General features: G+C 38.8%; 1 protein-coding gene across 2 annotated transcripts in view; it reads right to left on the minus strand.

Moving 5' to 3' along the window:
* Window positions 1-4,233: 4,233 nt before the first annotated feature.
* The window catches only part of LOC150091291 (sodium-dependent transporter bedraggled-like), a 99,764-nt gene continuing 77,656 nt past the window's right edge, over window positions 4,234-26,341 (minus strand). For both annotated transcript variants that reach the window (XM_090375112.1, XM_090375121.1), the window contains exons 9-15: window positions 21,539-21,657; window positions 19,370-19,629; window positions 17,491-17,622; window positions 8,349-8,451; window positions 8,076-8,194; window positions 7,712-7,918; window positions 4,234-5,405 (exon numbers count right to left, since the gene is read on the minus strand). In XM_090375112.1, coding sequence (XP_090231238.1) covers window positions 5,034-5,405; window positions 7,712-7,918; window positions 8,076-8,194; window positions 8,349-8,451; window positions 17,491-17,622; window positions 19,370-19,629; window positions 21,539-21,657 — 1,312 coding nt within the window. In that variant the 3' untranslated portion in view covers window positions 4,234-5,033. The remainder of the gene's footprint in view (window positions 5,406-7,711; window positions 7,919-8,075; window positions 8,195-8,348; window positions 8,452-17,490; window positions 17,623-19,369; window positions 19,630-21,538; window positions 21,658-26,341) is intronic.

Raw genomic sequence — 26,341 nt, forward strand, 5'->3', positions numbered from 1 at the left:
ATCAGCAGTAAAACCGTCGATATGGAATGGACAGACCTGATTCATCCCCTTCCTTCTAGTGTTTACATAAGTAAAGAAGCTTTCACTATTTTTCTTTGCATCCTTCGCCAGAGATTTCTCGTAAGATGCCTTCGATTGCTTGACCTGTTTTGTGACTTTATGACAGACTAGTTTATAAGCTACCAAAAATGATTAATTCCTTGAACGCTTCCCACTTAGAATTTTCTGATGGTGATATCATTAGTTGGTCCCGCTGCATAGAATTCAAAATGTATCGGAGACCACTGTAGTCACCTTAATAAAAGCAAAAACTCCGATCTTTACCCTTGATGGTGGTTACATCTTTACGTAAATCCCAAATCAGTACACTGTGATCACTGCTACCTACTGGTTCTTTTATCTGCAGATTCTTAATGCATGAATAATTATATCAAGAGTATTAATCTCTCTTGTTGATTCTCTAAAAAGGTGCTGTAGAAAGCAATCATCCAATAAATCCACAAAAGTCTTGCTAATCTCAGTGACAAAACCGCAAGTTACAGTCAATATCTGGAAAGTAAAAATCCCCCGTTACAAGGCATTCTGATTTAGTGGCCCACTCGTACTCATCAGTCATGATCCAGTTGGATCATGACTGATGAGTACAATAAGGCCTATAACACTCTCCTACTCTCATTTTTGCTTTTCCAGCTCTATGTCACACCAAACTGACTCAACATTGCACTGCCTTAGATTTTATGTAATTTTTTTAACTCAGAGCATTAATCCTCCCTTTCTGTCTGTCTGTCCGTCCTTTCTGTATACATTGTACTCTGAATATCAAATTCTGCATCCCATATATCTGAACGAAGAACCACATCTCTGATATCCCAACAATATCCGCCTTTGATGCCTTGACTAGCACTTCAAATTCATTTACTATACTCCTAGCATTGGTGTACACGCAAGTAGACATACACCTGTTGTTAACTCTTAGTTACCCTAACATAGCCCGCATATTTACTTGTTTCCTGATGACGCCAGAAGTCCTTGAAACCTCCAGCCCGTAGCTTTACAGGCTGCTGCTCGTTCCAGTAGGAGCAGTGCAAGAATCACTTTTATCTCTGCCTGCGGCCATTGTTAGTCTGTTTTCCCCCCAAGCTAGCAGTTTTCGGACCCACCTAGAACTCCCTCGATAGCAGCAGCAAATATTTTTGCATCATTTCTATTTAAATATATCACATTGCTGCAGAAACAATTTCTCCTTTTAACAAGCAAAGACCACGCTGAGGAATATTGTACCCAATGAACCTTATACAATATCTCCAGGGCCGAATTAATTGACAAGGCTCTCATCATATACTCCCCTCTTTCGTGTCGGGGCAGACCCTAATTTAATTTCAACTCGCGACTTTTGTTCAACAATGCCTTGTACTTGTGGAGTCTGCAGATTACTCAATCTCAATAGTGTCAATGCGACCTTTAAATATGTCTGCTCTTAAATTAAATTATTTTTTGCTGCGATTTGAACTAAGGTGAATATGCTTTATGGGAAGGTGCTTTAACCACTAGGTTACTGAGACATTGGGTATAGTCATCCCCGATACAAGATTAAGCCTCGGTCTAGACTTAATCCCACAACGTGTTTGCAGCCTGTCCGTGCCATGTGTTACCATTTGGAGACCAGTTTCTCACGTACTGATTGCTTGTAGTCTGTATAGGAGACTACTGTGAATGGATGGTTAGAAACAATCACATTAAAAGATGCTCCAATTGAGAATGCGTTCCCAAAGTATATTGGGGATACATTCAACAACGTTTCAGACCAGTCACGACTAGACTTATGTGAACTCTCTTGTCATATTTCATAAAGTATTCAAAAGAACCACCATCTGTTGACAAAATTAACAGCGGCTGCCAAAGTAAACGATGACACAGAAATAAAATGAGGATAATAAATTATTTGAGAGGGTTGAGATAAGTCTCTTACGAATCCATTTAGAATTATCGTTCTTTAGCAGTCTATGGTACAGAAAATTATCATCCTTTTGGTGTAATATACTCCCCCCCCCCCCCTCGATACGATTATTACAGTATCAGTTTTTGCAGCTTTAGACACTTATGTTTTACTTGACAATTCATTCTTTCTGAGTTATAGTTTTGATGAGAATTGCAAGTCTGGACAAGATTAGTCGCCTACCATTCGCAAACGAATTTATGAATTACTTTGGATACTTGCTGTATGTTATATTATTAATCACTATGTGATTTAGGAATAAAATCAAGAAATTAGAATGACTGAGAAGCTAATTAGTTTTGAATCAAAAAAAAAGCACTCATTTTACTGTGTTCCAAAAACAGAATGTACAAAAGAATATAAACATACTGTGCGATTGCTTATCCTAGTGTTCTGAGCCTTTTGTTGTATAATTCTTGTGTTGTTAGTTACTAGAAACGCTAAGGAAAACACTAAAAAAAAAAAATAGTGGTTGGTACAGTATTAATAATAAAGGCAATATCCCTCGAAAGGATCACGAATTTGAATTATTTATAGAGTGGATGATGCTGGTGATAGTGCTGCATATAACAAATCAATGCCATTGCGGAATTGATGTTTTCTAGTGTGCGAGCTTCGATTAGCATTTTGCCTGGTACTACAAGAGGACTCCCCGCAGCTGAGTCGATATTCCCAACATGAATTGCTGATGAAAATATTGACATTGAGTGGAATGTATACTAACAATTTATATTGATCTTCTAATACTCGGGTTAGTAATGGTCAAGGATACCTTCTCTAATTGTGTATTAGTATCTATACACACATATTTTCATTAAAGTATATATCCAATTATTCAGCCGCAAACCCTTCAGATAATATTGAATATATTGAAGAAAACTCAAGTTCTACATAACATTTAATGAGAATAAATTCCAATGTTATAGAATTTATAATCAAATGTTATGCAGAAATTCAGTTGAAAATATAGTTAGCTATGCTAGCCAGCACAGCGAATTATATATTTTTCAACTAAAGACATTGCCTTTAAAATTTCATTTTAAAACAAATTGTGCTAACTAAGTCACAATATGTTAACTGTTCAAATGGACGTAACTGATTGAAGCTTCATTGGAACCCATAAAGAAACTGTGTTCAAAATGCAGATGAGTTTCAATGAGTTCTTTATGTATAAAAGTCTTTTTAAGAACACCGATGGGCAATTCTTATAAGAACTCCTGGACCATTTTATAAACATGTAGTGCAAATAAACTGTCTAAAAGCCATAAAGCTTTAAGCTGTTATTTTTCTTTGGTTGGTTGAATCAACAGAAAGAATCAATGCACGAGTTTGTCATCGCCCTACCACTGGGGTCAAATACTAATCGATTTATTAATTTTACCTTTGCTCTAAAAGCAGATTTCGCTTGTTGCTTCTCCAAATAAATCATCTGTTTCATGGTTAATGCAATGATTCAGGCTTTAAATATATTGCATCTTTATTTGTATTAAAATGTACTTATGCCCAGTTCGTAATTTTTATTTTGTTACAATGTTCTTCCCAAGGATCTTTATTCACTATACATTGGAGCTAAAGATTGTTAAATCGGTGTAGGAGAAATGCTTTGCTAAATGTTTTATATACCATCGCTTTTCAGAGAAAGATTTACGATTCGGATACAAACATTTTTATCCATAATTATTCAAGACCTTCCATGACAGCATAGTGGACTTGGCATTTGTCACTCATTTGGGATAGTCTGGGTTTAGATACCATCATTAAAGGTGGTTGGTTTTATTCTATTATTTTTTTGTGGGTGCATTGGTTACTACGATATTACATGCTGCCAGTTATGAGATCTCGATGCCTTATCAGAAATGCTCTGAATATTGTCAGAAATGAGAATATTATTCAGAAGATTATTCTCAACAACACTCCATTATCACGAAGGATTTAAACTACTTTATATGTCCCTATCTGCGCATGTTTGCTATATGCTATGCAAAGTCTAATTTTTATTCTTTAAATTTCAAGTTGTATTCAATAATTAAAAATAAATTTGTATACAACATGTTGCTACAGATATACCGTATGTTATACTGAAACATTTTTGTCAACAGCCATTACTCTTAAATTCAAAATCATTATTTTTAGCCACTTCGGTAACTGCTGATATGTTGAATCACTGATCTCCTTATTATAATTGGAGATGCTTTATCAACTGACTATTGTAAATGAATAAAATACTCTTCCATTACTCAATTAAAATATCAATGTTTATTTACAAAAGAGAGAACGCGGTTTCTGCATTAAGTCCAAGGAGAGGTCAATGTGCGGAATACAAAGAAGAAATAAAATCTGAATAAAAAGATTGCTCCAAAATTCTTGTTAAACAGTTTAAATAATCCCTCCAAATACTTCGTACAGACGATCACGTGGAACAACAAATGGGTGGGACTGTAAAAAGCGCTGTAGATTAGCAAAACACTGACGTCATGAATGGCGAGCGCCACTACACTACTAACATTTGTACTACATAGCTGAATCTATTTCCAAACGAAAGAATAATAAATAGCTCGTCACCACTGTTCGTCTGTTCTACAGGTATATAATGAACAATACGCTATATAGCACTGGAATATGCAATTAAAATCACTTCCAAAGAGGTAAAATCTTGACAAGTGTGCTGATCGGGTGGCAGCCACATTAGCACCAAAAGACACAAATTTCACTGAGGACATTTTGTGAATTAGTCACTCCGTCGTTTGCCCTCCTCCTGGCGTGAAGGCAGCTGAGACCGGCAATGCTTCCAGAGCACGCACGAATGATGCATTGGAGATCTCAAGTCGGATCACTGTATAAGTGCACTCACGAAAGTCATCGTAATGGAAACTGTCCTTCACTTTGGTGGGTGAAACCGGGTGGCAGGAGAAGTATCTGAAATCTGTGGGCGGGAACTAATTATCACAGACAAGGAAAACGGCTTGTTGTAAACCGTCACCATGGAAACTGACTAAAACTGGGTCTGTGTTTTTAACGATTCGTATTCAGTTTTCGGCTACGAATGTCTGCCTACGCTGGAGTGACAACGGCTGAGCGCTTGCTGCAGAGGGTGGTTAATGACCACTTCGGTGACTTCCGGATGAGGACTGAGGGAAATGGCATCCACTCCAGTGCGCTGCCGTCCCGCTAATGACATGTCCATTTCAACTACACCTAATTCTATTCCCGAACTGGTTTGACGGAGCATCTTTTTGGCTGTAGCTGACGAGTACGATGGTGGAGGGGTGTATTTCGGTGGGGGATCTTCTTCGAAGGCACTATTTACCACTCCTTGACGAGTTGTTGTTGGAGGAGGCACAGGTATTGTGGATGGAGATGGAGTTAATGGCGGCATCATGAACGTAGGACAGCACCAAGATTGCACTCTCTGAAAAGAAATAAAAGAACCGCATTATACACACAGAAATACAATTATTACATTAAGTTTAAGATATTGTGTGCTAATCACTACTAGAGTAGATCTACAAGACACTAATAACAAGCATGAAATCTTTCTTCATCTACCTCGTTTGGATGCTGATGTAGAGTAGACGCGTGGTCTTCATTTAAGGAAAAATTAAGACTTCCCCTTTTACAACTCATTTTCATTACTTAGGAACATTTAACATATTTTTAAATAACGCACTCCTCTAAAATATATCGAGTCTACTTCAAAAGATTAACGAGATCAAGTGAAAGCAATATAATTCTTGAAGCTACAACTAAATAATTGATCGGATGAGTGGGAGCAAGAAATAGTAATTAATTAAATTAGTTCTCAGTAAGGTCAAAAGAAAAAAACTGAACACGCACCAGGTACACGTTCCTTTCTTAAGACTATTCATGAATAATAAATGTTGAATTCGCTAAACATCCTTATCCAATTTTCTGCAGGCAGAAAAGGTCTTAACGTGATCAAACTCCAGGAAATGAAAACAAGTACTCCAAATAAACCCTGATGGGAAATCTTAAGGTAGAAGTCGCAGACCTGACTGGTATACGAAAATAAAATTGATTTATGTAAGTTACAGAAATGTGGACTAACGATATTTACCAATATTATTAGCAAGCGAATTCACTTGTATCTGGTTGGAGACACAGATTATGAGTGATTATAAGTGTTTAAATAATTCTGTGCAGTTTTACGTAGCAATAGTATTCGCCAAGTAGTTCAAGGAAGCCATAGGCTTTTGCTGCACTGGCAAACAAAGCCACCAAGTAAGATAAGAAAATAAAAATTATGTGCTTCCCCACTCACACAAGTAAATATCCAGTTGACCGAATTTATTCAAACTGTTAGCCTCAACTATTAAGAATTTGTTCCAGCAATCAACAACTGGCTGGCTAAAAGAAAACTTCCACAATCTAATCTAAACCGCAACCCCCCTCATTTGAATTGATGGCCTCTAGTTCTGGAATTCTTTATAACAGCGAAAAATCCCACCTTCATTCATTATATATGTAAAATAAATATCCTCACGTATCCTCACCAAAGGAAAAACCTTTTTGTTGACTATAAATAGCATAGCAGGAAAAGCTAGGAATAGCAGGAAGAAACACAGGAGTTTCCTTAAGGGAGAAAGTAAGTTATGCCCATGCAGACCAATAGATTTCTTGTGTCAGAAATTTTAGAATTCAAAAAGCAGCTAGACCCTTAATTAAGCTCCATTTGCATAATAATACTCACGGAGCGATGTTATTTTAGTCTGCTCAGAGCATTATGTAATCATTATAACATCCAATGAGGGCTCATATCTAAGGTAGTTATTAGAGAAGTTTCAAAGTACGAGAGGTTGGCGATGGTTGATCTACCGTAATGAATCCATGAAGAAGAGTATAAAGCCACCTAAATGTAATGAAGGCAGTAATTGCCCCTGGCTAATGAAGTACATTAGTTCTCCATAATAATCCAAAGGAGTCCCACGTTTTCTGGATAGGGACCAAAGAACAAGATTAAACCTTAAGGTTTAAAAGGACGCATGAACACTCATGGGCAGCAAGTACAGTGCAGTACAGTATCGCCAATCATTCATTTTTCAAAATGCAATTTAATTTCTGATCATCAACGCATATGGCAGCAGGTTTGACACTCCTCTGCCATAATCTTTGATAATTAACAATGAAATCAAGATGACTATGTTACTGAACTTCTATCGCCAAATGCACTTAAAAGGATCCTTCTTTTCAGAGCATTTGAAGCTACAGTACTTCTTTTCAGAAAGGATTCACGGTCTTCGCCCATCCTTGATGGAAATTAAGTGGATTCACATCCCTTTCAGGTATAAAATTGCAGAGTTATTAGAGTTTCTTTTTTTAGGAGCCAAAGATTAACATATTGCCTAATACTCTAGACATAGCAGTTTATTTAATATTAGATATTTTAGAAGATGAAATTACAATTACCTTATAAGGAGATTTAGATATATATATGCTAAGAATTTCATCAATAGTCACTAGCATAAAATATTGAATGAAGCTAAGCGTGAATTTCTTTCAACAGTTCCTGGTTCATTTAAAATTAATTATTGAAAATTTATAGAGTAGTTTGATAATAAGAATTTTCCTAATTAAAAATAATTAAATTATCTTCTATTGCAAAAATGGCTTCTATATTGATGTAGAACACAGCTGGCATATATTTTAAGAGCTCAGTATTAAATTTCATTTACAGAATAAAAAGATATGCACACTTACTTCGTGCAAGGGCTGATCCGATTTCGGTGTGAGGTAGCAAACAGCTTCATACGCGCAAACAGCCACGACGATTAATAGAGGACATATCTGGACACCTGAAGACAACCTTTTGGCCCACACCGGCCAAAAACTGTAATGGTCCGCCTGGTCTGCCCATGATAGCGTTGAACCTACTTGACCAGTTCGTAGAAAAGCTATAGATAGAACCTATAAATACAAATGAAAGGTTTAATAGCGATATATTTTAAAAGGTTAGTTATTTATGAGTATAAACGTTTTTTCCATTTTAAACTGTTAGATAAAATTAGTTAGATTCTCGGGCCACCTTTAAATTACTACAAGGGTTTAACAATAATAAACCTACCAAATATGACAGCGGCAATACAATATTCCAGTGGAATGTGAGGGCAGGAATTAACCACATTTTCAACTTCCCATTCTTGGTTATGGTGCCGACTAGTTGATCTGTGCCATATGGACGTCCTAGGATACCAAAAAGAAAACGGTTTAAAGATATTTAAAGACTAAATTATTTTTAAAAGAGTTATCTATAGAAAATAAATAGAGGGAAAAAATAGGCCCTGGTGTTTCAGATTATTTTATAATCCATTTTGAGTATTTAAGAGTTTGAACGTACCTCTAATGAGTAATACTGCAACGAGCATCACTAGATATATTGCTGAAATCCACCAGAGGGATCCGACACAAAAATCGAAAAAATAAACGATGTAAATTCCAATCTGAAAGATATGAATGGGATAAATTAATAAAATTTTCGCTATTAACCTAAGTAAAATCAAATTAGTTCACCCATTATTCTCACTAACCACATAAGCAAACATTTAATATATAACTACATCCATAGAATCGCAAAATCCAAATACTGTAACCTTTTTTCTTCCTTTTTCTTATTAATCCTTAATTCACATCGTTTCGATTAATATTCATAACTGCAATAATATAATCTTTAAAAGCTGGGCAGCTTAGATGTGTCTGCTTTAAGAATATCTGGAGTTGTAGAACGCTCAAAAGTTATTTTTCGCCATAATGGCTGATATTCATGAAGAACAAACACAGCAGGGTGCTCGTCAATATTTCTAACATTTAAAGAAATAGTTATCATAAAAGCTTACTCCATGTTATAGAGGCCCACAGAGAATTTGGACATATCTAAGCGGTTTTAACGATTTAAAGACAGAATCACAGGCCCGTTAGCTACTGAATCAAGATTGTTCTGTAATCGATTAGCTTTATCGTGCTACAGTGAGTGAAGATCGCTTTATTATTATGTAGTGCATTGATATCATGAACGTATCCTTAGGTGGCATGCGTGTAATAGTACAAGGGCATTTAGAAATGAGTGGTGTTGCACGCGACGGATCCCAAGATGGCCGATGCCAGAACAAAAATATGCATGTTGAAATGTAATTAACAGATAAAATGAGGAAAAATGTTCACTGAAAGTGATGATGGCTCCTATGCAAAGATTTCAGTAGGACGTGAAACTCGACTATTCAAAGAACACAGCAGAATTCCATTATGAAGTCTCCAACGCCAAAGAGAGGTCATACTCTTAACTTTGACATTGGAATACCAACACGTTGTACCACCCCATAAAACAGTTATTGCTCAATAAGTTTTTTGCTTATGATCCTCAAAGAACTCATCCGATGGACATATTCCAATTGTCAATACCAGTGGCTGGATGTTTTATCATGGCAATGAGTGCCCTCGCATTTGTGGCATGAAGTTCTGTGTTCCCTCGATAACAAAGTTGGGATTGAATTACATCAAAAGGGTCTACTTCGAAAATAATTATCAAAACTGAATGTAAATTAAGGTAAACAAGTAATAAAAATGTACAGCCATTCTTTTCGTCTTCTAATTGCAGTTTAAAATGAATGCCAGCTGCAAAGAAATCAAGTTTATTTTATGCGATGTTAGAAAACTAAGCGAAAGATTGACATGCAGTTTACTTCTATTGAATTGCCATTCGCAGTGCGGATGGCATAAGTGGCAGAAAGTGGGTTGGTTTTTTTTTTTTTTTACAGACCTATTTCTAACACGTTTATTAATTTTTTAAGCTAAAAATTTACCTATTTAGGACACTTGCTCACCAGACGTAAGGCTGTTATTATAAACAGTTTGCACTTTTGATAAATGAATTAACAAGGAAATAAACCAAGAAAATGAGTACATTTTCTCGATTACTGATAAGAATGATTTGCTTTCTTTGAAGAAGTCACTTAGGATTCATGATAAGGTTATGAAGCCCAATAATAAATCAATCATATTAATGTTTGCGTTTACAAGAAATAATTCTCATACTTTACATAATAATTCTACTGATCAGTTTATTTACATTTCAAAATTCAAATTCAGTTTGTCTGTTACAAGGGTTAAACTGGCTATTGCTCTTAAAATGCACATTAACCGTGTCGAGGAAACTTGCGATAGCGGAAGTTTTTCTTTGCGGCACATTTCCGAGATCCATCTTGCAGCATACTAATGAAGTCTCCCTATTTTATTATTTAAGGAGAAGAAAAACTGGTGTATTTTTAAACCTTTGAATCATTTATCATGCTTGAAGCAATTTCCGAGAGGATTGGTAGTCCTGACTCCAGCATACTGTAAAAAAATGAACTTTTTTTCAACCATTTCTTGTATACATTCCTCAAGTAACTGTTCCAAAACTGGGCTTGGTTTGGTTTGGTTTGTTTTGGTTTTATTGGCGCATTAGCTACTAAGGCTAAATGCGCCAAGACCATGTCATTTATAAAATAATTTAAACTTTCAGTGACCTAATTAGTTAGGTCACTATGTCAAGAAGTATAAGAAAAATGTAAATTTTATAAACGAGTAAAAATATTTATTGACTTTAAAAATCTAAAAATAGCAGACACATTGTCATTGTCGGATAAAATCTGACTGAGTGTATATGGCTCAGTCAGATCATTAAAAGCGGTAAGACGGATACTGCTAAAAACTGGACATTCGATTAAAATGTGTCTAATTGATAAAACTGTGCCACAAGACTCACACATAGGAGGGTCATCAGCCCTCAGCAAAAATGAATGAGTTAAATGACTGTGTCCTATGCGGGTCCGGGCAAGAACAACTTCCTCCTTACGATTCCTGCGCAGACTAGACTGCCACGGTTCAATTACAGGCTTTATACGATATAGTTTATTTCCAGTCTGTCTATTCCACAAGTCCTGCCATTGGGAGTGTATTTTCTCGAGTATTCTTTGCCTGTAGTCTGTATAGGGGACTGACAGGCAGCGATTATTTCTGGGAATTGTTGATTTGGCTGCGGTGTCAGCCAAATCATTTCCCTTAATCCCAATGTGGCTAGGAATCCAGCAGAAGCGGATATCATATTCACGTTCACGGAGGAAGTGAATCTTCTGCTGAATGCTAGACAGAACTGGATGAGAATTAAATCTCACGGTTATTAAAGCCTGTAACACACTAAGAGAATCAGAATATAAAATGAACCGTTGGTTTTGGCATTTACTGATGTGATCCAAAGCTAACTCAATAGCGTGCAGCTCTGCAGTAAATATACTGCATTCAGAGGGAATCTGCTCCGATGTAGTGGTGTCCCTAAAGACAGCAGCAGATCCCACATATGATTCTGACTTCGAACCGTCTGTGTAAACTGGCGCGAAGTCAGAATGTTCAGCTCGGTGTGCTGAATAAAGCTGCAGGTAGACCGATGATGGAGTGTCCGACTTTCCCCAATTTTTAAGGGACAAGTCACATATTGGAATACGAGCATGCCAGGGTGGAAGGGGTTGCTTCGGTGTTTGGGCAACCTTGTCTACCTTGATATCAAGTTCTATGAGTAGCTCTTGGAGACGAATTCCAAAAGGACGATTAGCAGTCTTACGGGTATTGTACAAATTTTCCCATCGTGGCTCAAAAACGGATAGCCACGTAGGATGGTCTGGCAGGGATTTCAGTTTAAAAGCGTAGTTTAGACACAACTGCTTACGTCGAAGCGATAACGGTGATTCGTTTGCTTCGACGTATAAACTCTGGACAGGAGATGTTCTATATGCTCCAGTAGCGATACGAAGAGCCTGGTGATGGACAGGATCCAGCCATCGAAGGGCACTGTCTCTGGCTGAAGAATATACCTGGGACCCATAATCAAGTTTGGATCGCACAAGTGCACGGTAAAGCCGAAGAAGCGTGCATCGGTCCGCTCCCCAAGATGTAGAGGAGAGCGAGCGGAGAATATTAAGCCCGCGTGTGCACTTTGTGCGAAGTTGACGGATGTGGTGCAGAAAGGTCAACTTTTTATCAAATACGAGTCCCAAGAATTTTGTGTCCGCTGCTACTGGAATAGCATTTTGTCCGAGCATTAATTCAGGTTCAGGATGAAGATTACGCTTACGACAAAAATGTACGCAAACGGTCTTCTCCGGCGAGAACCTGAAGCCATTTGCAAGTGCCCAGGAGTTGAGGCGGTCAATGGCTTTCTGCAGTTGTCTTTCAATAACCCTCATGTTGCATGACTGACAAAAAATGCTAAAGTCATCAACATAGAGGGCACTGTTTACAGTTGGAGGAAGTTGTTCTGTGATGGAATTTATTTTGATGGCGAAAAGCGTGACACTTAATACTGATCCTTGTGGTACTCCCTCCTCTTGGCTAAAGGAGCGAGAGAGTGAGGATCCCACACGAACTTGGAAAGATCGATTGGCTAAAAAGTTTTGAATAAACACGGGGAGATGCCCTCTAAGGCCTAGGCTGTGCAGATCTTTTAAGATGCCAAATCTCCAAGTTGTGTCATACGCTTTCTCCATGTCAAAGAACACCGACACCAAGTGTTCACGTTTTAGGAAAGCATCCCGGATGGATGTTTCCAGTCTAATAAGATGGTCCAAAGTGGACCGGTTCCTTCGGAAGCCGCACTGGATGTTGGAGAGAAGGTCATTGGTTTCTAAATACCAGATTAAACGAGAATTCACCATTCTCTCCAGGATTTTGCACAAACAGCTAGTCAGAGCAATGGGACGATAATTTCTAGTGACTTTTGGATCCTTTCCTGGCTTAGCGAAGGCAAGAACGGTTGCCTTGCACCAGGGATCCGGAAACTGCCCTTCGGTAAAGATTCTGTTATACAGAAAGAGCAGATAATCCATAGATTTTGGTGAAAGATGTTTAATCATATCATAATGGATGCCATCTGGTCCAACAGCACTTGCTTTGGAAAGAGTGAGGGCTCTTTTCAGTTCATGAATAGTGAATTCCCTGTTGTAGGGACAGTCGCTCTTACAATTAAAATTAAGTGCCTGTTTTTCTATTTTTTGTTTCAGGACCAGGAACTCTGGGGAATAAGAAGATGTTGCACAGATTTTAGAGAATGTTTCCCCAAGAGAGTTGGCTATTGCAGTTGGATCTGCAATAGCGCATCCATTATAATCTAGGATTGAAGTAGGGTGGGATGTATGTTTTCCCTTCATTTTCCGGATTTTATCCCAGACTACCTTAGAGTTGGTAGACTGGGTAATAGATGATGTAAAACGGATCCACGATTCCCTTTGACTCTGACGGCGGATGTAGCGTGCTTTGGCTCGTGCACGTTTAAACACTATAAGGTTGTTCGTGGTGGGATATCGACGGAATATCCCCCACGCTTTGTTTTGAGCCTTTTTTGCTGCTGTGCATTGGGAATTCCACCAAGGTTTGGGAAATGGTGGAAACCGGGTAGATGTTTTTGGAACAGTATTCGCAGCTGCTTGGACGATAATTTCTGTGATGTACGTTACTGCATCATTGATCGGCTCCTGACTGACCGTACTGAGTTCAAAATTTGCCTGATGTTGGAAGGCAGTCCAGTCAGCCTGATCAATCTTCCACCGTGGTAACCTGAAGGGAAGACATGGTCTCCCGCTGTGTAACAAGGTTATCACAGGGAAGTGATCACTTCCAAATGGATTCTCCTCCACTTCCCGAGTGAGTGAAGGGAGTAGAGAAGGGGAGCAGATAGAGAGATCAATGGCAGAAAAGGTACGGGTAGGCATGTGGAAGAAGGTGTTTGTTCCAGTATTTAGAAAGGAAAGGTCATTGTCATTGAGCATACGCTCTATGACCCGTCCCCTTCCATTGATGTTTGCACTACCCCACAGGGTGTTATGTCCGTTAAAATCCCCGAGAAGTAAGAAAGGGGGAGGCAACTGCGATACAAGATCATCAAGGTCTTCCTGGGAGATGTCAGTCCCAGGTGGCAAATAAATAGAGCACACAGTTAATAAAAATCCCACTGTCAGGCGAATTGCAACAGCCTCAATGCTGGTTGTAATTAGCAAGGGCTGAACTGGGGTCTGATTACCCACAAGGATAGCCACTCCTCCATGAGCAGGACCATCCGCAATTCTATCCTTACGAAAGATTGTGATGTTATGCAATGTGGGATCATCATTTGCCTTTAGATAAGTCTCCTGCAAGCAAAAGCAAACTGGCTCGTGCTTTTGCAGGAGGGCCTTGATGTCATCAGTATTTCGCCGGAATCCACGACAATTCCATTGTAGGAATTTAGCCATTACTTTGGCTTGGTGGGTCCATCAGGCGGCTTCCGAGGTGCTGAGGGCTTACTTTTGTCAGTCTTGGATTTATCTTTTTTGGGGAAGAATGGACGCTGTCCCGTGTCCATTTCTTCCTCCGCAAAGAGTTCCAAGACAGATTCATCCTGTACCTCCTTGTTCTCTACATCCATTGTTTCTGTTCTTACTGCAGGCTCTTTACCACTTGGTTTTGGTAGTGGTGGAGCACTAGGAGGTACGGATATAGGAGTGGCAACTGACTGTGTTTTTTTGGTGGGCTTTTGAGAACTCAATAAATAGCGTGCAATCGGGGTGAATGACTCTTTTGGTGGAATAGTCATCTCAGTTTGTGTCCCGATAGTGCACTTAGCAGAAACCCTCTGGGCGTATGAAGGTTTCCCGCTATTTACTGGTTGGATACGTTTTCTGGCCTCTGGGTAGGAGATATTCAGCTCTGTCTTCAGTTTTTGTATTTCTTTTTCATCCTTCCACCGCTGGCATGCTCTGGAGTAGGCAGGATGATCTTGTTGACAATTTACACAGATCGGTTTAGAAGCTGAACATTCCTTGCTCTCGTGGTCTTTCGCACCACATCGAGCACAGGCAGGGTTACCACGACAAGATGTTTGTGAGTGGCCGTATTTTTGGCATCTAAAGCACCGCAGTGGGTTTGGGATATAAATCCTCACTGGGCAGTTTAGATAGCCTGCCTTGATGGAACTTGGAGGCCGTGGGGTGTTAAACGTTAGGATGAGAACTCGGGTAGGGACGAGGTTCCCATCCTTTCTCATTGATATCCTTTTAACAGCTGTCACTCCTTGGTCTTTTAATTCAGAGCAGATCTCTTCTTCAGAAACATGAAGAAGGTCCCACTCTGAAATGACGCCTCTTGAAGAGTTCAAAGTTTTGTGGGGGGTTACAATGATAGGTATTCCCCCTATTGATGTGGCGTTCAGGATTTTTTCCGCCTGTTTAATATTTGTAGCTTCGACCAAAAGGTCGCCAGAACGCAGTCGTTTAACAGATTTGGGTGAACCAGCCAACCCTTCTAATCCTTTCTGGATGAAGAAGGGTGACATCTTTCCAATGGACTGCTCTCCGGTGGAATGGAGAATGAGGAAAAGCGGTGTCACTGATGGTGGTGGTTTATCCTCAGTTCTGGCTCGTTTTGCAGAGGTGTTATCTGCGTCATCATCGCGATTAGGTAGGGGCCTTGTTGGGGCCCCAGAAGAAGGATTTAAATTACTCATGAGAGTAAAGAAAAAATGTCTGATGCCTAAGTACCTCACCCACCACGGAGCCCTACGAGGGGGCGCCCACTCGTGAACTAGCAGGTACTGCGTACACGAATGGGACGCCGAGTTCGCTTAGAACACCATACCCACGTTACCAATAAGTCTTTATCCCGTCCCAGGACCATAGGGAGGGAGACTTATTGGAACGCAGTTGACCCTAGCAGTATAATACCACCCGCCGATTGATCCCAGTCGAGCCGGTCCGGGACCACCCGTCTCGTCGAAGCAGGGGCCAAAGTGGTGTATTAAGGCTGGGCCCCTCAACCACCAGGATCCCCCTTTCCGCTTCCACGGGTCGCGGCGCACGGCTGCACACGCCGGATTCCAACGATGTAACCCTGGAACCAAGGTATGGGCGTTAGATCCCAGTGATGCTAGTCTGGAAGTCCAGCAGCGTCACTGGGAGGTCCCCTCACCACGTACAGGTGCCCACGTCGAGGGGCCAAAACTGGGCGTTTGAGGAAAGACCTCAGAAGTATGATCGACCTAAATTTCGATAAACTAATCGTGACTTATGAAACAAGGGTTAGAAGATCATTAACTGTTTTTGCTTTTCATATAAATGTTTGTTGTTCTCTTCTGGATAGTTGCAATTCTCTCATCATTCCCGACTTAGTACTGTCGATGATGGATGGAGTACTATTTTTATAGTTTATTTTTCTTGTTAAGCTAGTTGATAAAAAATCAAAAATGGCAGCGCTTAAAGTTAATCTGTGTTCTCCTAATTATAACTAACGTCCACTATGCTCAATACTGTACTGAAGAAAAAATTCAATGAATTTTGGCTGTAAGACAAAACAGCCAGTGAATAAGTCCTGTTTGGTTCAATAAGTTGCATTTATAATCTATAAAAATATCTAAATTACTTAATCTACGATTAATAATTATCTATGAATTTTAAATGAGATTCAACGTATTTAAATAACGAAAAAAAAAAAAAAAAAAAAAACCAACACGCGATCGTATACCACATACTAACAAGACAGGAGCTAGAACAAAAAGCCCCAAGAGGTTTGTAAGAATCAAAACATGTGTAAGGTACTGTCCAAGCTGATTTCATCTACAGTGCAAGGCTGACACTTGTTTCGTATTATTCTGATTATGGTGACGTTATGTACCATGCTTTGTAGTAACTATCTGGAAGACGAGCGGTGCAGTAGATGACGAGGAGTAAAGTTCAAGGTGACCATTTCAAGGTTAAGCGATAATCGATTCTCCAACTGATGAGTTTGTGGGAAAAACAGATCAATGAATAACCGTCTGTCAGTAGAGACAATAAAGAAAAGTCAGCACTGTCTGTTTTGTTTGCAATGGTGCGGGTGTTTGACCAGCAAGGTCTGTGAACTTTCAGTTTCATTTTACTGGTGTTAAGTGAGAACGGAGTTTTCCAAGATTGATCAAGCTTCCAATCCGAGACATCCGAGTCGCCCCTTGACATTCCCAGTATAAGAGAAGTGAACACAGGTTGATTCTCCTAAAATATAGTTAAAGACTTGCATTCTCTCAAAAGATCATTTGTGTTCAACACAAGAATTCTAAATTCGTCCTTGGAGACATCAGATCTCAATGGATATTTCATTTATTATATTTAAGAAGTCCCAGCCAGCCCTTGGAGACCCCATCTTGTATGTACAGATAACTTACATCATTCTACTGCAACGTACTGCTGTCATTTATGTTTTTCTCCAATTATAGGGTGGGTCTCTCTCTCTCATGATACAAAAATAAATACATATAGAAAACTGACAGTCCAAAATCCACATTAAAAATAATTTTCAGTCCAATTCAAAATCGGCATTGCCAGCAATGCCAATTTTGAATTGGACTGAAAATTGGAATTCTTGTAGATGGAGATTACAAAACTTTTAATAATTTTTCTTTTAACGTTACAGTAGCTTTTGCATGATAATCACATAATAGATGCACTTACATTTGTTGTCATAGGTAGACCTAGGAGAAGTGCAGAAGCACACATACTAAAGGTAAGAACAGTCTGCCATGGCCTTAGCATTTCTGGATTAACTGAAATGATGGCTTCCAAAACACAGCACCACACAGCTATCTAATGAAATCAAAAATATTCTACAATATAAAATTTGCATTATGAATTTCAAAACTGACAACATATGAAAATCTGAAATAAACACATTTTTCGGTTTTTCAAATTCTGGTACCAAGTTTTCTTAATTTTCTAAATTTTACAAATAGTTTAGTTTACAAATTAATATTGATAATTATATTTAATTCTATGGTCCTAATGTCACCACAGATTTAACTAAGCAATATAGTGAAAATCCAATCATAATTTGAACATTTATCATTATCTCATTTCAAGATCTCTCTCTGTCTCTCGGAATTTGTCACATGAACGAAATGATCTATTTAAGATAGTCCTGCTAAACTTTTTCCCTATAATTAAATAACTGTATAATACCGGGCTATTATGAATCATATCATGGTTTCAATATGGAATAACATGAGTCATCTGACTTGACGATAAATCAGACTGTCCATTAAGAACTGAAATGGACTTCGGCAGGACACATAGCTCGACGACATGACAGATGGACTAAGAAAATAACAGAATGGTACCCAAGAGGAGCTAAAAGAAAACCTGAAGGACAACAACAACAAAACAGAAGAAACTGGGAAGTTGCTGGAGAGGCCTTCATCCTGTAGTGGATTGAAAACTGCTGATGATGATCCATTATACCCATTTTTCAGCAAATCACATCCATAATCAAATCGCTAAAAAAAGACGTTGTTGAAAATAAAAACATCTTAACGACCATCTTAATGGCTGGCTATTAAGAGATGATTATTTTTAGAAGAAAAAGAAGAAGGAACTAAATCATACAGTTTATCATTTATTAAAGTATGTCACAATCCATACCAACCAGTCTACTCTAAAGTGTTTCTTAAACTTATGTTGTACAGACGACGAAGATCACTAATATGTAGTTCTTATTATAATGATAAATATTATTTTCCTAGTTTATAAATATTCATATATTGTCCTCGTAAAATAATGCATTTTAATTAATAGTTTTAGAATGCTGATTAGGAAAAAGTTCTTTCTCAGCCACCAAAGACATTAACACCAATACGCTAAATATTCCAATACTACTGGGTGAACCCAGTAAAATAAATGGTTCCTCCACCACAAAATAATTGAAATAAATTTTAAAAAATAGAATTTAGTTTCAGTAAAAGACTTGGTCATAAAATAAAAATTTTAAATCTTTTTCGTCCTCTAGTCTGAAGAACTTCTCTTGTGCAGCTCAAGTTCCATGTAAAGAATGCTAGCTAAAGTGCTCGAGGTTAAATTCTGCATGGGGAATTTCTATGAAGAAACTATTCCTTACAACAAAATCAAAATTCCAAACGATATTGATGAACCAATTAATAAACATTAAAAATGAATCAAGTATTGAACAGATCACCACCTACTCATAAAATAATTTGGAGATCACGGGGATTACAACTAAAACATGGTGACATCCCCACTTTTAAGAAAAGTCCTTAGGGGAAAAAAAATCAGATCCGAGAACGTACAGCTAAAGGAAATGTTATTTTTATTTCAAATGGTACTCCAACGCCACGATTCTGTTATAGATGAAACTGAGAGCAACACTATGGAATAAAATGGAATTCTTAGGTCTTCATGTTTTAACTCCATGGGTAACTCGTTATTGGCCGTTATTAATAATAGCAATTTGGTCAACTGTGTTCTTTAATGTTAACTTTATGTGCAGCCCTTTCGTTAGGTGCACTCACTATCAACAATAGAACAGCGTGAGGTAACTTACCAGCTGACCGAGTCCAAACAGAATCATCATCCCATAGAAACAAATGGACCAGAAAGACGATACGCTTCTAACTCCCTCTGCAGCTAGTGAAGCAGGAAAAAGTTCCGTGGCAAACCTCAGGGGAACGTATCCGCTGACTGAATGACCTAGGCTAGGTGATATCATCGATTCTCCAACCAGCAGGTTTATGAGAGAGATGTTTAAGAATGATGACGGAAGTTGACGAACCGAGTGTGCCAATTTCGATGTCGATTCAATCTCTTATGAATAGGAAAAAAAAAAACAAGTCATTAGGTTTTCATAATCATTCTCTACTATGCACTGAATACAGCAATGCGTAGAGAAAACTTTCAAAAATACAATATAGCAAAGTATAACTGCTTATAAAGTATTACTAATGCACAAATAGTTCTAATCGCGAGAAATAATGTTGATAATTATAACTATTAATAATTCATGGTTATAGGCGCATCAGCAACTTAGATCATATTGCATCGCATATGTCTGTGAAGATTGCGTCATTTCTGTAATCAATTTGTTGTTTGCTGGAAGAAAAGCCACGCTACCCTCGCCTGAGACCGACTAACTTGGTCACGTTGTGAAAAAGACCCATAATTCCTGGCGTCATTCCTCGATTCCAACTCAGGTCTTTTGCATCCGATGGGGAGGGGAGGACTGTGATTATACCAACTGTGCTACCCACGAGGACTCAAATTAGGCGAACTTATTTTTTAAAAGTATATGCACTCCTATCTTTAAGACCGCACAACCTTTTACTGTCTTAAAGAGTAGATGTGGTTTCTGCAATATAAAAGGGCTCATCGAAGCTGGAAAGTAATTTTCAGTAGTCACTAGTAAAGACAGTGTGAATAATAACATTTTCCATTTCAAGCTATCGAATTATCATATGGAAGTGATGGGAAAGTTGTTCGTTGCGTTAAAAAGGTTCCTTTAGTGGACTCTTTCTGAATTGCACAGAAATATAAAAGATGTATTTGGTTTTATTTTACTTTTATTATAAGATGAAAGCCACAATTGGGCACCGTACTATCAAACGTTCTTTTTATTTAAAAAAAAAAAAAACAGACGAGTGAAAGCATACATAGAGAAAGATTAGTTGGATCAAAAAAAAAAAAGGTAGAATAGCATCTATGTTGAATGAAAGGCATGATTGTAAAGTGTAGCAATGAGAGCCAATGTATGTCACTGAATCTTTCATACAATTATATAATCAAATAAGTACATGATGGGGGGGGGGAAGAGAGCGATGTTCAAAAGGAATCCCAATATTGACTTACGTTTTAACATTTACTTTAAAATAATTACAATTCATTCATCAAGAGATGTCAATCGACATTAAATATTTCTTTATTTATTTAAGATGGCAGTCCCAGCCAGCTTTCCTGGCAACCCCGCCACCTATATAAAATAAACACATACTGCCACTAGTTGATTAAAATCCCTGGCACGTGGAGCCAAACCATGGATCTACTGTCTACGTACTGTTAATATCCAATAGAGTTCATGTTCTGGTCTGTACACTCCTGATACTTTTAAGACCACCAATTGCACTAAGTATTTGACGCTTTGAGATCAATATTTGGTATCATACAGAAGGAAAGATCAGTCCAGGTTGTACCACAGCGCCACGAGTAGATCATGTGTAGCTACAAGAAAAAAAAATGAGCAAACTAGTCAACACCACTGTAGAATGCCCACTATGATGGTTGCAGAAAGACAACAAAGAAAATACTACACGGGAATCATTGAATCACAAGGAGATGCAACAAAATCGCCAGTTGCATTTCAACCATTGCATCACAAGGAGATACAAAAGAGAGTGGTGCATTTTTTTTTTTTTTTTTTTTTAAATGGAACACAGTAGAAATATCCTCTCTTCATGTTGTTTTCCACAGAGCCCTCAACGAGGCTGCAGCATCAGCTAATGCACAGTGTGCAAACGTCAGGCACACGAACTCGCGAGAGTAAACTCACAAAGAACGCATGGAGTTGTTGGGCTTAGACAAAGGTTAAACTTTTCCCTGATTATTTTGAATCAGTATTTTTGGCAAGTGGTACAAAACTTAAAGAATCAAACATTATTGATAATGATTACATCTTTTCGTAATTGACTATTTCAAATGTTTAACAGTAGGAGAAAAATCTTACCATATGATGTTGGAATTAGTGCAAGCCGCCTTTGAGAGAGAACATTGGTGGCACTGACGAAAAACAATGATGCTATCACCAGGGTGACGAATGTTATGACTGCGAGACTAAACAAGTTCCTATAAGAAGACAAATATCCTACAGTTAATAAAATAAACTTGCTAATATAATCAACTTTTTTTTTTATAAATACTTAAATGGGAAGAACTTGGATCGAATTAGTATTGTGATTCAGAGCTCCTATGGAGTATTTCCATTGGTGTATCTGTATTTTCCTCTACTAATAAGCAGCTTTCTAGAGGAACAAAGTTTATCACTGTGTCTATTGGCTGGAAGGACATTCGAGTACATATATTAGCAGTCATTGATATGAATGGTTGACTCCATCAAAGCCACAGAAACAGCGAATGGCAATGATATTTTGGATTGTTGCAGTCGAACCAGTCTCTGGGACACGAAGGACAAGTATATTCTGATCACCTAATTTGCAGCCAAAATAAAGTTCTTGTGCTTTGTTTAATAGGGCGTTATATACTGTCCGCGAGATTTGTGTAATCACTATAAACATAACAAAAATACTAAATCAATGTACTGATATATTTTAAAAGCATATTCAACCGACACCGGAAACCACAAAAAAAAAAAGCACTTTGGTTAATATATAATAAATGTTATATATATATATATATATATATATATATATATATATATATATATATATATATATATATATCTTTATTGCAGGCGGTGATTGGTTACATGATTGCCTGATGCAATAATACCCACAACAGCGACAATGCTAGGGGTTTAACATTAAATAACTAATACAAGAAGAATTACTTAAAACATATATTAGGACATAAAACATAATTACATATTTTACATATAAAATTAATATTAACATGTGAAATGAAGACACGTGAAAAGCGATGAAAAGAGGATGGCAGTCACTCTGTTGAAGACGAAAGCTGGTCCCTGATGATGCGTCTGTACGATTTCTCCTCTATGAACTTTTTGTAGTCCGCATCCATCTCCTGGACATTGTGGAGCATCTCCATGGGCAGGAATCTATCCCCTATTCTGAGCCTCCACGCCACAGACTGCAGAGAGGGGAGGGCTCTTAGGGGTTTTGGGGGGATCCTCCAATTGCACATCTGCCAAAAATTTGGCGTATTGACTTCACCCGCTATCATTTTAATTGACACAAGCAAGCGGAGGGCAAATATCCGTTTGGAGACTTTTCTGTAATTTAGAAGAAGTTGGGTGATATCTGAAGTATGTATGAGTGGTGGCAGTTTATGCTTGAAGAGGATCCACCGAAGAAGCCAGTACTCATCAGATGCAATGGTTTTTAGCGTGGTTTTCGTTGCCGACGCCCAGATTTCTGACCCGTAGGTGATGGCTGGCTGCAGAAACCGGTATATGTATTGGAGCGTGTACTCAGGCTCTGTGACATGAAGGAGGTGTTGTTTGGCAAGCCATCTTGCTCTGCAGACCTTGTTGTGAATGTCTGCAACATGGTGTTTGAAGCTGAGTTTAGGGTCGAATATAACGCCGAGATCTTTGTGCTTGATGACTGGGGTGATGGGGGTTCCGTGGATTTCCAGGTTTAGTTGCGTTGGGTTTGATTTGAGGGAAAATACCATTTGTGCAGATTTTTTTGGATTTATCTTAAGCGAGAAAGAACTGTGCCAAGTATGTAATCAGATTCTTGAGGCTGTTGATAATGTTTCCAGAAACAGAATCAGGTCGGGCGGTCCCGTTGATCCGCTTCAAGTCGTCTGCATAACTGATAAATTCTGTTTGCTGACACAGGAATGGGTGGATGGCAGCCGTAAAGAGGAGCCCTGAGAGAACTCCGCCCTGGAGTACACCTACACAAACTTTCCTTGTGAAAGATTTTTTATTCGCAGTCAAGTGAAGGAACCTGGTCGTAAGTAGCGATTCAAGAATTCCAGTATATTGCCTTTTATCCGGTATCCATCCTCACAAAGTTGCAGGAGGGGCTGGATGTCTATGCTGTCGAATGCAGACTGGATATCCAGATAAACAATTGCCATCTCAGCCCTATCTTGTAGAGCCCCCAGAATGGTGTTGGTGGTTTGCAATAGGTTTGTAATGGTGGACCTGCGTTTCAAGGCATAGTGAATGCATGGCGATTCACATGGCAGAACCTGGTTGATTAGGATAGGAAGAAGGCATTTCTCCATGACTTTGAGGAGACAAGGCTTTGATTATTGGCCTGAATTGTGAAATTGATGTCTCTCCTTGTGTTTTGGGGATTGGTCGGACAATATATTGATTCCAGGCTGTTGGGAAACTTTGCGTTGTGAGGATTCCATTGAAGATACCTAGGAGTGCATCAATGATGAATACCCTAACACTCTTAAGAATGAATTGTGGGACCCCATCATATCCAGTGCAAGACGTTGGTGGGATATCATTGATGGCCTGGATAAACTCTCTTTTTGTGATGATGATGGAAGCGAGGACATCTCGCTAACAACTGTTGTGAATGCTCTTAAAGTCTGATGTAGTTTAGCCATTCAATTGGATTAAGTTGTTGAGGGAATTCATCATGCCTTGCCTTAAACGGTGCTTTCCCGATCTTGATTGTTTTGTCGATATAGGCTTTAATGGCTTCAGATTTGCTTCTATTGAACTGGGCGCGGGCTCTTGAGTATGCAATTCTGTCTAGTGGGTCTGATTTTGCTTTCCATTTTGCATGTAGTCTTTGTTTATTCCGAAATTTAAGGCTGAGATCTTGGGTCCACCATGCTTTGCTTCGACAGGAGATTGAAACTGTTTTTGACGCTGCAGTTCGAGCAATAGACTGCAGCCAGCAGGTAAGAAAGTGCAGCCGGAGCTGTGGATCACATTGGTTTAGGGCTTCCCAAGGAAAAATAGATGCTGCATTTCTCTGGATTGAGGAGAGAAGGGCTAATCACTGTCTTCTTAACTGGCGCCTGATGTTGCCAGGATGTCCTGGGAGTGATTGGAAGAATGAGGCCTACTGGTAGATGGTCTGACATGAAGGCTGTTTCCGGTTGGCTGTCAACGGTGAGGGTGTCTGTTGCAAATATTAGGTCTAACAGGTTAGAGCCTCTGGTAGGGGAAAAATTCTGGAGGGTCAGACCTACTGATGCCAGATTAGAAGATAACAATTTGCGAAGACTGTGTTGGCCTGAGCTAATATTAAAGTCTCCACACACTAGTAATGTTGCTTTAGAGTGGCATTGATTAATGATCCAGTTGGAGATCTCTTGTAAAGTGTTCTTTACTGTGGGAGGGGGGGGGCGGATGTAGACTGTGCACACGTCAAGTCTGTGGCCTTGAATGCTGAGTGAGGCTCTTGCAGCTTCAAACAGTTCTGTTTTTAATGTTGCTGAGCTTGTCAGTGAGAATTTTTATGTGTTGAAGAGAATACCTACACCACCACCAGTTGTCCGTTCCCTGGAGGCAAAAATGCCCGAGAAGCAAGTGGCTTGAGAAAATGCGAGGTCTTCTTCATTGGGGGACAGCCATGTCTCTGTGATACAAATGATGTCATACCACCTTGACAAAAGAAGAATTTCCATTGTCTGAAGCTTGTTTCTCAGACTTCTAGTATTTTGATAGAAAATTGTGCACATTAAAGAAGTTTGGATGTATGCCCTTGTTGGAGCTCTGATGGCCTTCATCAATCGTCTATGGTTCGTTCTGGAGGTAGTTCTCACCTCAATCTTCATATGTCTTCCCTCAGGCGTTTGTGGTGGGTGATCATGTCGCTGGCAAGCTTCTGTGAGAGTGTTTGAACCTTTAAGAAGATCCTGCTTAGTATAACCGGAATGTTCCTCCCCAAACTTAAGACTTAATGGCGGGTCTGAGTCAGGTTTTCCTTTCATTATTTGTGGTTTCAATACGTTGGGGATACCGCATCCAGGTAGAGGTACGCTTTGTAGTGTAGAAGTGTTTCACTAATGCGCCTGTAGGCCAAGAAGATGCAAGGCTGAGTAGTTTGTAGTTTGATTCTGCTGTAGTGATTTTGAATGATGCATAGTATGGTTGTTTGGTCGTGAGCCTGGTAACTTGTGTCTATACCTAAGTCTTCATTCAAATAAGACCACATCTGTTCAATAGTTGTCTGTGGAGAAAGCCTGGAGACAAATTGATTTTTCATGTGAAGAGATTTTTAGCGGAATTGCATGTATTTTCGTTGAGTTAGCAGTCCCGACTGTGGGCTTCATGTTGTAGTTTGGCTTTTCTGGTTAACTCACATACACGTAACTAAGACTGACCTGTCTATAGCAGGTGTGCTTTATATATCCGTCTGACATGAGCATGTCAGATGGTTGTATAAAAAAAATGGGGACTGTTGAATATTCCACAAGCTGCTGAAAACTGACCTAGAGAACTTCACTCTAGAACCTCAGTTAGCAGCCCAACAAATATGAACAGAGACCAAAATCCAAGTACTTGAAAAAATATATATAAATAAATAAAATCCACCAAATCTCTATCGAAAAATATGTATTGTTGTTTAGTGTGGTTTTTTCAATCCTCCTTTAAATTTCTTCAAACTACTCACTTCCACAACACCAAGCGCAAATTTATTCCAGCAATCAATTACACTGAAAGTAAATTTCCGGACATCTATCCAGCAATCACGGTCTTCCAGTTTAAATGTTTGTCCTCCTATGTGTGAAGGCGCCATCACCATCATCTAGTTAATTACAAATATAAAGCATTAAACACCCCAAGTCTCCTTGCAAACTTCTAGTTTCCAGACGCTGGAACTCAAGTCTATTCTCAAGATCGTCCCTA

The sequence above is a fragment of the Mastigoproctus giganteus genome, chromosome 1 (assembly GCF_048544385.1).
Source record: "Mastigoproctus giganteus isolate SK-2022 chromosome 1, ASM4854438v1, whole genome shotgun sequence".
Lineage (NCBI taxonomy): Eukaryota > Metazoa > Arthropoda > Arachnida > Uropygi > Thelyphonidae > Mastigoproctus > Mastigoproctus giganteus.